Source organism: Sorghum bicolor, chromosome 4 (genome assembly GCF_000003195.3).
Source record: "Sorghum bicolor cultivar BTx623 chromosome 4, Sorghum_bicolor_NCBIv3, whole genome shotgun sequence".
NCBI lineage: Eukaryota > Viridiplantae > Streptophyta > Magnoliopsida > Poales > Poaceae > Sorghum > Sorghum bicolor.
Window position 1 is genome coordinate 58,992,511 of NC_012873.2, and position 12,166 is coordinate 59,004,676.

The 12,166-nt window shown below is 45.7% G+C and overlaps 1 protein-coding gene across 1 annotated transcript; it reads left to right on the forward strand.

Moving 5' to 3' along the window:
• On the forward strand, positions 1-6,217 carry LOC8075722 (protease Do-like 9). The gene is made up of 9 exons (XM_002452522.2): positions 1-632; positions 943-1,142; positions 1,290-1,470; positions 2,833-3,024; positions 3,331-3,563; positions 4,877-4,978; positions 5,086-5,136; positions 5,274-5,378; positions 5,723-6,217. Exons 1-9 carry the CDS (start codon positions 98-100, stop codon positions 5,819-5,821), a joined length of 1,698 nt encoding a protein of 565 aa, XP_002452567.1. The 5' UTR covers positions 1-97; the 3' UTR covers positions 5,822-6,217.

The following is a 12,166-nucleotide window of genomic DNA, read 5'->3' on the forward strand; positions in this document are numbered from 1 at the left end:
GGTCCATATTACTCCGACCGGGCCGACCCTCTCCTCCTCTTCCCCGGTTCGGCACTTCGGCCCCCTCCTCCGCGCCGCGAAACCCTAGCCCGCCTCCATGGACGATCCCTCCTCCGCCTCCAACAAGCGGAAGCGCAAGCGGGGGCGCAAGCGCAAGGCGTCCCCGCCCTCCCCCGACCGTTCCTCCCCCTCACCGGCGGCCGCACCCGCTCCGGCTGGGCGCCGTGGCCGCAAGCCGCGCCGTAATGAGGCCCCCGCGGACGCGGACGCCGCGCGTCCGCCGTCCCCGCCCCGCCGCGGGGAGCCGAAACCGGTGGCGAATGGAGGCGATGCGGTGGCAGTGGCGGTGGCGGAGGCAGGCCCCGCGAGCTGGGATGAGGTGGTCAGGGTGGTGCCGTGCATGGACGCCGTGGTCAAGGTGTTCTGCGTGCACACGGAGCCCAACTTCTCGCTGCCGTGGCAGCGGAAGCGGCAGTACAGCTCTAGCAGCAGCGGGTTTATCATCAGCGGCCGCCGTGTCCTCACCAATGCCCACTCCGTGGAGCACCATACCCAGGTTAAGCTCAAGAAGCGCGGCTCCGACACCAAGTACCTTGCCACCGTCCTGGCCATCGGCACAGAGTGTGACATTGGTGCGCCCGCTCTCCCCATCCCTGCTACTGTCTACATTTATTTATTTATCTCGATAATTTTCTTATTGTTGTGTTGTTGGGTTTTTGTCCAATGTAATCGTGAAATCAGATGCATAATAATACGCATTGTTTAGATTGCTTTCTTGGAGATAGACACCAAGAAGAATTTATATGGTATCTACGGAACTGCTGGTGTTATAGCATCATGTATGAATTATGGCATGGTGCTTATCATACAATTTAACTTGAGGTTTTTTTCCCTGTTGTTTATGCAATCTAATTTGATGTTCATTTGTTCTGTCTGTCTCAGCACTCTTAACTGTCAATGACGATGAATTCTGGGAAGGAGTTTCACCTGTCGAGTTTGGAACATTACCGGCTCTTCAGGATGCAGTCACTGTTGTCGGTTATCCAATTGGAGGAGATACCATATCTGTGACAAGCGGAGTGGTCTCTAGGATAGAAATACTTTCGTATGTTCATGGTTCTACAGAACTTCTAGGATTGCAGGTACCTCCTTTTTCCTGAAATTGTAATCACTCCAAATAAACCTTTTTTATAAAGATAGATAGATGTTGCAAGTGAAGTAAATCTTTTGAGAAATCATAACTTATCTGCTTACCAATGTGTCTAATACGGGCCTTGTCTTATTGATAGATAGACGCAGCTATTAATTCGGGAAATTCAGGTGGCCCAGCTTTTAATGATAGGGGCAAATGTGTTGGTATAGCTTTTCAATCTCTTAGGCATGAAGATGCAGAGAATATAGGTTATGTGATACCAACTCCGGTTATTACACATTTCATTGAGGACTACAAAAAATCTGGAGAATACACAGGTAATTTGCTCTTTTCTGTAATTATTTGGAAGATAACTGTTAGTTTTATTAGCATAAGGCCAGTCTCAATGCATAGTTTCATGACACAGTTACCAAGACTATAAACTAGGTAACCGAGCCACAGGAGTTTCATGGGGATGAAACTCCTCTCTCATCTGATGAAACTCCTTCATTTAATGACCCTGCCAAGTCAGCAATTTTGCTTATGTGGCACCCTATTTAATGTGCATGACACTCTCATGAAACATGCATTGAGACTGGCCTAATCATGCTTTTGGGTCTACAGTCTACTTACAAGAACAATGAGCATCGTTTCTTGTTCTTATTTTGAACCACTTAGCTAGTTTAACAAATTTAGTTGGATGATATTGACGTCTTTAGTCTATGTAGTCGCAAGGTTCAGCTAGGCGCTAGGCGCTCTCTAGGCGATGACCCCTAGCCGCGCTCCTAGGCGGGATTAATCGCGCCTAGGCGTTTTGCTAGGCGTTATATATATATATATATATATATATATATATATAACCTTCTAAAGAGAAAAAAACAGCTGAATAGTGAGTCCAAATAGATAGAAAGGCTAGCCTAAATTGGTAAAAAGGCCCAACAGGCAAGGGCCCAACCCATCTTCCACAGACTACAAACCCTAAACCCTATCCCCCTCACCCTCACGCGCCGCACCTGCTCCCTCACGCCGCACCCGACCCCCGCGCCTCCGCCTGCATCAGCCGCCGCCCGCCGCCGGTTCCTCTCTATCTCCGGCATCTCCCCCTCCTCTGTGCGCCCGCCGCCAGCCGCGCTCGCCGCCATCCGCCACCAGCATGCCAGTGCACGCTCCGCCAGACGCTGCGCCACCTCCACCGGCGCCGCCACGGAGCTGCCGCCGCCTTGGGGTCCGCCTACCCCCATAGGCGAGGCGAGCACCCTCCGACTACCGCCTAGTCGCGCTGAATCGCGCCTAGGCGAGCGCCTAGCGGAACTATGTGTAGTCGTACTAGTTTATGGATCTGTTCTGTTTTCCCTTCTAATGAGTATTATGCTCTGCAGTGTGATGATTGATATTGCTTTAATTTTTAGCGCTTACCGCGAATGTCATCAAATATATCACCAAATAGAGAATCACCTAGTTATTATTCCCTGTACTGTTAAGTAGTAATATGTTGATATAAGCCTATGTGCCCTATCACTCAGTTATTTGTTGTCCTTGGTGATCTTTATGTGCAAGTAGCAATATCAATATTTATTCTGATGACAATATTTATATATAGCTCTGTGTAATGCTTAGTCCTATGGTGTTCATGCCTATCTCTTAGATATTTTTATTTTCTAATGACAGCTTTACCATATTATTTTTGTATATTATTTTAGGCTTTCCTATACTTGGAGTTGAATGGCAGAAAATGGAGAATCCTGATCTCCGCAAAGCAATGGGAATGAAACCAGATCAAAAGGGTGTTCGTGTTAGGAGGGTGGAGCCCACGGCTCCCGAATCTGGATGCCTACAACCATCTGATATTATTCTTAGCTTTGATGGTGTTGACATTGCTAATGATGGAACAGGTTAGTCCTAGCTCTTTATTTTATGAATATTGTTGTTGTTTTTCAGCTCAATGGTTAGCATGCAGTGCACTATTTTTCTGTATACAAACAATACCAATGTGTCAATGTGTCATGCATGTCTTACTTTTATGTCTTGTATCTGCTAGTTAACTAGACTTCCTAGCTCTAGATGTTGTATACTTGTATTTGTCTCACTCATTTATAGCTTGGGTACGAAAGTTTTGTTGAAAGCTGTGCTAAAATGAACTAGAAATAGCAAGCATCTCATGCTAATTTGTTTCTTACCATCTTTTTGTTGGCCAACAGTCCCTTTCAGGCATGGCGAGCGCATTGGCTTCAGTTATCTGGTTTCTCAGAAATATACTGGCGAGAAAGCCCTTGTTAAGGTTCTGCGTGATTCAAAAGTTCATGAATTTAAAATAAGGCTAGCAACTCACAAGCGACTCGTTGCGGCTCATGTGAAGGGCAGGCCACCTTCATATTACATAGTTGCTGGCTTTGTTTTTGCAGCTGTCTCTGTTCCATATCTTCGATCCGAGGTTTGTACATAGCTCCTTTCTTCATTTTCCTTGCAATGAAGTAAATAATCAATTTATAAGAGCACATCATTGGTTGTTAGTGTTAATATGATTTGCTGCATTCCTGGAAAGTCTGATGCTCATACTCTAGGGAGCTAGACAGCCAGTACTGATGTCCTCAACACAGCAACTTTAGTTTTTTACTGAACTTTATTCATTACCATGAAACAATTTTAATTATTTTGTGGTCACATGATTAGACAATGATCAGTCTGCAGTGCATGTGCTCCTTGATTTGTTTAACCAGCAGCCAGTTGGAAGCAATGATTTCAGGTCGTCCGATTAATTGTCCAGGTCGCTCCTAGGATTCGATTAGGAGGTCCGACTCGATTAGTTCGACCAGAAAGCTGGTCGTCCGATTAATTGTCGATTAATTGCGATTAATGGGACAACCAGGTAAGATGGACGACCAGGCTTCTGTTTTTTTTGGGCCTTTTCTAACTGGGACCGGGCTAATGGGCTTTAAGTTTTTGGCCTGTTAGGGTTTAGGGTTTAGATAGAATAGAGGGGGCTGCAGGGGGATACCCCCGAAGGCAGCCGCAATTTTCTTCCAGACTCGGTCTTTCTCCACCTCGCGACTCCTCTCCTCGTGACTCCACTCCTCCGGTCTTCCCTCTTCCACTATCTAAACACTAATGTAGTCTTGATGCTGGCTTGATTGTGTATATTATATAGTATATATAGGGGTATATATATAGGCATATATGCCCTGGTCGACGATTAATCTCGATTAATTACCTGGTTGGTCCTAGAGCAACCAGCTTCGACCAGTCGACCTGAAATCATTGGTTGGAAGTTCTTTGATTTTGAAAATTCATTTGAGCTGTAGATTCTCTTTAACTGGTCCTGTGGAGGTCTTCATTGAAGTGGTAACTGTTGTTTTAAGGGTGTATGATGCAATAATTACCATAAACTAGTTAGGTCTATACGCATATACATAGGTTGCATGGAGTTGCATGTGGCCAGGCAGCCAGCTAATTGCAAAAATAGTGATGCGAACTGCAAAGCAAGCCTCTTGAGACATTTTAACCTTGAAGAAGTTAGTGTTAGTGATATGCTACTTGACAAGCAATTTTCTAACAAGCTCTCCTAGCTTCCTCTTTTGAGTGATCCCAAAAAGATCATGAAATCACACAGGACTTTTTAAAAATCCAATATTAAATCTACTTCTGCAGAAACTACCATCACTTTGAACATAAATATTAAATATGGAAATGTTAAATGTGGATTTTATCTTTCATCCTTTAAGCTAATTGGTGTTTGTTATTTATCAGTACGGAAAAGATTATGAATATGATGCACCTGTCAAGTTGTTGGTGAAGCATTTGCATGCAATGGCAGAATCACCTGATGAACAGCTTGTGGTGGTATCACAGGTTTGAAGTTCTTCACATATTATAACTCTCTAATATGACTCACTAAGTTTTTTTTCCATAACCAAAATTTCTAACTTGAGTGTACGTGTTTCATTGAACCTGTGCAGGTGCTTGTATCAGATATCAATATAGGTTATGAAGAAATAGTCAATACCCAGGTAACTTATAGTTCTGTTGTCACTAGCATGCCTTTTTTAAGCCATTTCCTGCAGTATGCTGGAGGCTCGAATGACAATGTCTGTTCTGCGCTACTGTGCTGACTGAAACTTTTCATTTTTTTATGTATGGTTCGCAGGTTCTTGCTTTCAATGGTCAGCCTGTAAAAAATTTAAAGAACTTAGCGACCATGGTGGAAAATTGCAAAGATGAATTTTTGAAGTTTGATCTGGAGTATGACCAGGTATCTTCTTGACCCTTTGTTTATTTGACTTTTCCAGCTGATAAAAGCATTTCTCATGGACTTAAATACCTGAAAATAGCTGATGTTAGGAAGGCAGGTTTTCCCCCCCTAAAATCATTTTTGCACTCCTATATAAATGTTTGCATGGTTTCTCAGGTCTAGCAAATAATTTTTCTGGCCAAATTGGCTATGGACAGCTAGCTTATTGCTTTAGATAGGATTATTTAAATGAAGTCAGCTATGACATCACATGATGAAAAACTGCTCCAAAGTAACTGCTAGAATTTTTTTTAATTGGTTTCTTAATTACTTGAAGTTAATAACTATAATATATGATTTGCTAGATTGTCGTCCTCGAGACGAAAACTGCAAAGGCGGCTACCCAGGACATTCTGACGACGCACTGTATACCTTCTGCAATGTCGGATGACCTTAAGGCCTAGTGGGAGGAGGGAGCATGATGCAGCCCTGGGCCATCAGGTGGGTCAACAGATTGTGCCATATTTTTGGTTGAATTGATTAGTGCAGCATAGTACCCGGTCCGTGAGGAAGAGAACGCCCAATGTATTTTGTATTGTGAACTAAATATCTTTTGAGGGGTTCTGTGTGTCAAAGGGCAGGCTGGTGTCTAAGCTCCGCTATCATAGAAGGCTCGAGGGATTGTCAGAGTCAGATAACAATAAGCTGGAGTTGTTACAGGCAGAGTCATTATGAAAACAACAATAGCTAGTAAGAAGCCGATTTTTTTTTCTCTACATGATTTCATTATAACTACTACATTATTAAATTATTAACGGGAAAAGGAATCATTACTGGTCCGTGGTTATAGTGGACCTTCATCCTTGGTGTCGTCTCACTCAAGCTAGTTCCAAATCGTACCTGTTATTATCAACGATACTTTTAACTTCCGCGGTAAAATGTTTCTGGACAAATGCTACTGCAAATATTTAAGCGTTGTGTACCATAATTTGTTTGGCCCGGTACTTGGGCCTTTGTCACGCCGTAGTTGTCCTCTCGGCTGGTATGGAACAGTAGTAGCTGGCTTCCAGCTCAAGCGATGAGGAAATTTTGGATTCTGGCCAGCCTTCCAACCCTGCCTTTGCAGCGTCTGTATCCATTTAGTGCTGAGGCACACCTTGCGTTCACTCCCCTATTCTTCGCTTTAGCGCTATGCTTGCAGGTTGGTAGCGGTTGCTCGTCCGGTTCCGATGTCTTTATTTCGTTCAGCAGCTATCGAGATGTACAAGTGCCATTGGCCTTGGCGACTTTTCGTTTCCTCATGGTTTGTCGCCCTCCCTCGCTGGTGCGCCGTTAGTTCCGCTCGATCGGTTGCCGACTGATGCGTGCCTTTTGGAAAGCAAATCCCAGGATCGTGATGGCCTGCACGGCAATCCTACGGGCAACCGCCGCCGCGTTTCGCAACTGCCTCTCTATCGATATCGAAACGGCTCGCGCCGAACGGTCGGGTGCTGTTCTGTGCAGTACCGGCATTCCGCAACGGCATGCTCCGGACTGTGAACGATACGGGGGAATGGGTAAAGCTGGAAACTCCGATAACGTGCTGCATGTCGCTGAGTCGGAAGTGCGGCACGCCACGGGAGACAAACGCGCACGCCGCACCTTGCCGCAGCTGCTAGTGCAGAACCGTCGCTGCAGCTCGCCAACTGCTGGGTGGCCATTTTGTTCGCCGAGCTCGCGGCACGGCCTGAGCTGTTGGTGGCAGCCAAAACGGGCCAGGTCATCAACGAATGGAGAACTCTAGGTATTTTGAATTTTGATCGATCTCAGGCCTTGTTTACTTTTTAAAAAAATTCAAGATTCTCCGTCACATTGAATCTTGCGGCACATGTATAGAGCATCAAATATAAATAAAAATAATTAATTATACAATTTATCTATAATTTACGATACGAACTTTTTAGTCTAGTTATTTTATGACTGAGCAATATTTATCAAATACAAACGAAAATATTATAGTATCTATTTTGCAAAAAAAAAAAAGCATCTCCAACAGTTTGGTATTTTTTTCTTTGCTATTTCTTGGAGTTTGCCAACTCTAAAAAGCAAATGGGAATGAGAAAAACAAGACATCTCCAAGAGGGTAACAGATCTAGTGCAAACTCATCTCCCGTGCAAACTGTGCAAACTCTAATCTGGACCGCAGGATGTTGACCGAGGGGGCGCATGAGAGAGGTGGAAGGAGGGATTTTGTAAAAGTGTGATTAAGAGTGGGCGGTTAAGTGCAAAATTACACAATCTCTCCACACCCCTTGGATCAACATCATGTGGTCAAGATTAGAGTTTGCACGGTTTGCATGGGAGATGAGTTTGCACTAGATTCGTTGCCCTCCAAGAGTTTTGCAAATCTGACTTGCCATTTACCAAAATGTGGACCCAACTGCCGAAAGTTTTCAGCGCGCGCAGTCTCGGTCCGTTCGTGGGCTTTCTTCGCGCGTTCAGGAAGTCCGCCGCCACACACGTTGAGGAGGTCCGCTGCCAGTTGCTTCGTCTGGTGGCTCGGTAGCTGCTCCTTGGAGATCGGAAAGTCCACGGTCGGTCGCTGGAAGAAGTGCCTGGAGATCGGCAAACAGTGCAAGTTTCCCTAGAGATCGGCAAGTAGTCCACGATCGTCGCTGGCCGGTGACCGCTAAGCCACGATCACTGATCCATGTCGCGGTCGCGCGCGGGAGTCGCAGCAGATCGGTGTTTGCCAAGTCGTGGACGGACTCATAAATGTCAAGCCTCCTCTAGAATTTGTCAAGTTTCCAAAAATGCTAAACCAATATATAAAATTGTTGGAGAGGTGTTTTGTTAATTTTGGCAAAAATCATGAATGCAAAAGAATATGTAAAACTGTTGGAGATGCCTTGCCTCAGTCTCGCAATGTACCGTACCTTTTTTTCTTAAAAGAAAATCGTAGTACCATAGTCTAGAAGCTGGAGGCCTGTTGCTATAAAAGCGATCCACCAAGGCCAATTTTTTTTCAAACCTTGCCGATGGGATTGACTGCTCTTACACCCAAAGAAAAAAAAAAACAAACAAACACAAAATTCAATTTCCGGTAGCCTCTCGCCTTCAAAGGGCTCACATAACACGCGGTCACACTTCTTCCTCATCAACCTTAAAGAGGAGCATGGCGTAGGGGCCGCACAGGCCGTACCAAAGCCGTTTCAAAATCAAAACACAACGGCGATGAGCCCGTGAATTATTCACTCGCAGGGGCCGGGCGTGAATCGACGGCGTTGTTGTTACTCCGCCCTCCACACGTTCCCGGCCGGGCTCAAACCAATACGTCGGTCGTCCTATGAACCGGCCGCGCTGGCATATACTATAACGACACACATGTCGATCGCGCCAGAATGGAACTCCGGCCGTAGTATAGTGACATGCGCCCGAGGCAGCACGCCGATCGCCGAGGGGACAAACAGGAGGAAGGAAACAAACGTCACATGGGGCATAACGAGAGAATAGCGCCAAGCGAACGCAGCCGGGCCATCCGTCCGGTCCGTCGTGCTCGTACGCGGTGTGGTCGAGTCGCGGGGGCCGGGGGGCGTCGGCGTCTTCCTTCCTCGGGTCCTCGGGTACTCTCGTTTCATTCATTCCGCACGCGGCGCACGGCGCCCTGCTCCGCTCCACGTGACGTGGTCACGTACTCGGTACTCCCTCCTCCGCGCGGGTTTCCTACCCTGATCCCCTCCGGACTCCGCCGGTTCCGCGGCTCGCCGCCGAGTTTATTGCGACCCGCGGCCACGGACGGGGCTCGGCGCGGCATGCCGTGCCGGCGCGCCCCCTCTCGGCTCTCGCCGCGCTAGCGTGCGGCCGCAGCAATTACTCGCACGCGACAGGCACGGGCAGGAGGCCGCAGGCGAGACGCAGGCGGCGAGAGGAGCTTGGTCTTGGTTACGTGGCCACGCTTGCCTTGCAAAGCAAGCCTTCGCCGATCGAAATCGATCGCTGACCTCAGCCGCGCTGTACCTGTATAGCTAGGCTGCTAGGTCACTCCAGTATACTCCTGCTGGTTTGATCTGCTCCCGCGAGAAGATACGCACAAGCTAGTATATATATGCTACCCACTAGCTGGGCCATATATACGAAGAGCAATGATCAGATGTGAGGCTGTTCCAATGATGCTAGCCGCTAATAAAGACTGCGTGAACTGGAATCAAGTAGTAGCACGAGTGGTCAGTGCGGCAAATCTTGCATTAGCAGGACAGCTTTCGGCATTCAGGACTCCTACTTACCTAGCTAGCTAGAAGCAAATATCTGTTCTTTTCCAACAAACAAGCCGTTGTTGCTCCTTTGTAAAAGCAAACAAACATCTGCAGCCTACAATCTTGCGGCCGGTGCTTGTGAAGTTGCGATACGCATCCACTGATTGTTGGCAAACAAGGAAGAATGATCGGCGATCGAAGACGAGGGAGGTCAGGACAGTGCCGGCGGCGGGTGTCTAATCATGACGACAAATGAGTATCACCAATCTACACGTCGGCCCGCGTCGGCCCGCCGGTTGATTACTCATTGACGGCGGCGTTTCGGGGGATGCACCTCAACAAACAGCCAGCGCTGCCGATCTGCCAAGGACGCCACACCTGGCACACCACACCTGGCACTGGCAAGGAGATGGATCATGTAGTAAAGCCAAGCCTTTTCGTTCATCTAGGTGGCCTACCCGTGGCCGGCCCGGAGAAGCGAACAAGAGAGCGTGCGCCATGACAGGGCACCCCATGCATTAAGGAAATCGAGCGCCCACGTTGCCATCATTTGAGGGGCACTGTTTGGTGCTTTGTCTCCGTGCACCGGCGACATGCATGAGGGACATTTTTATCTTTTTGCGAAGGCTGAAAAAGATGCTTTGTGCACATATGCACTTATACTACGGAAACTCCTTTGTTTCTGCTCCCAAAATATGCTGCGAGTTCAACGTATTCGTAAGGTATGGGCTTGTATCTACTACAGGTACAGAGTACAGAATACAGAGTTCAGACAGACAGGGTAGCAGATCAGTCTGGCGTTTGGTTTTTTACAATTCTTGGTTGCACTTGTGACTTTTGTCCACACCTGATTATTGTTAACGCTACCGTCAAATCTGTGCTCCTCGTAAGGGACACGCAACCGCCTCGTGCCAAAGCCAGTAGTAACTTGAAGGTCTTCTTGTCATTACTTGACCTGGTAGTAATGTCGAGTGCTTGCTTTTGTCATGATTTGACTTTTGTAATATTGTGTGAATATATAGCTCTCTGATTTTGCCATATGACACGACTTTGAAGATTGGTGCTTTTGTGAAAGAAATGCCCCCATTATTGTCATGATTTATCGACGCCTTTTGTGTAGTACGATTGCAGCTTTTGTAATAATGAAGGTCTCATTTACAAATGATTTGATCACCAGACCATGGTGTGTACAGTGGGACGGGGCAAGGGAAAAGGAGATAATAAAGATGTAAAATGGCAGAACAACCCGTGAAATGCTGAGCAAGGACAGTTAAGAGTGGCCCGGAGACTAATTAAATATGCGGTCAATATTTTTATGTAAATACCCTGATTGAAGGTTGGCATGTAGAACACGATAACCCAATGCAACATGTATAATTGGTATATATGAAAAAATAAATCCCACTTTAAGGTGACACACGGATGGTTGGTTCATCAAAAATTGTTGTGAATTTAGTGATGCCAAAGCTACTAGTCAGTTTTGGACTTTTGGTGGATCGGTCCTTTTTTTTCCTCCTTTTCCACTTTTTCCCCCTTCATGTGTTGTACAAGGATGTGTTTCTTTACTTGAAATGCAAAACATAGCATCTTAAACACATATAATCTACTTTATGCTCGCTCATTTCTTCAAGAAAAGAACAACAAAGGGTAGAGAAACATCAACAAACGGAGTGGAGATCCTCCAGATTTTTCGAATGAGCTTTTAGTGGATTAGTTAAACTTTTCTATGTGGAGATTAGTTGACAGTTGAAAGAGGAGCGACTGCTGCAAAATTTTAATATCATCTCCCGTCACTCCACTATCGTAGCAAGATACTCTCGCCCTCCATTTGGTGAACTGAGTACTGGCTTGCACAAATAACAAATTATTCAGCACCTTGTCATGAGTTCGAGCGTCTCTCTATAATCGCATTATGTCAAGCTCTGTCCTTCTTCTTTTTCTGTAATGAATACATGCAAATCTCCCTTCCTTCTTGAGAAGAAAAATTTTCTTTGTTCAATAAAAATACTCAATATATCTCAGGTATCTCTTGCAACATTAATAACTCACAGTTTATAATTTGAACTTTTAGTGCACTGCAATTAATATGACACTTAGGGCCTGTTTGGTTTACAAGATTTTCAAAGGAATTCTAAAGAAACCAGATTCCTATAGTTTAAAACACTGTAGCAGTGTTTGGAACGAAGGATTCACAAGTTCCTTTCCAAAGGAAAAATTCCTGCGCATGTACATTTTGAAGGAAAGAAAGAATCCACTTCTAGCTCTTGGTTTCAATTTCTTCACGAAGTCCAAGGCTCATGCACACTAATACTCACTTTCTGTTCTTGGCTTTTATGGAGATACACAGCCAAGTACCCATTCCTATGTTGTTTATATTCCTTTGTTCCAAACACCAAATCCTCTAGAATTCCTGCGTTTTTCTTTCCTCTGTTATACACATGTATTTCTTTCATATTCCTGTGTTTTTCCCCATTTCTCTGTTTTATATTCCTTCGTTCCAAACAGGCCCTTACAAGGGAAAATTCGCAAAATTTAACAGATTCCACATATAACAAGACACCAACAGGACAGCGGGAT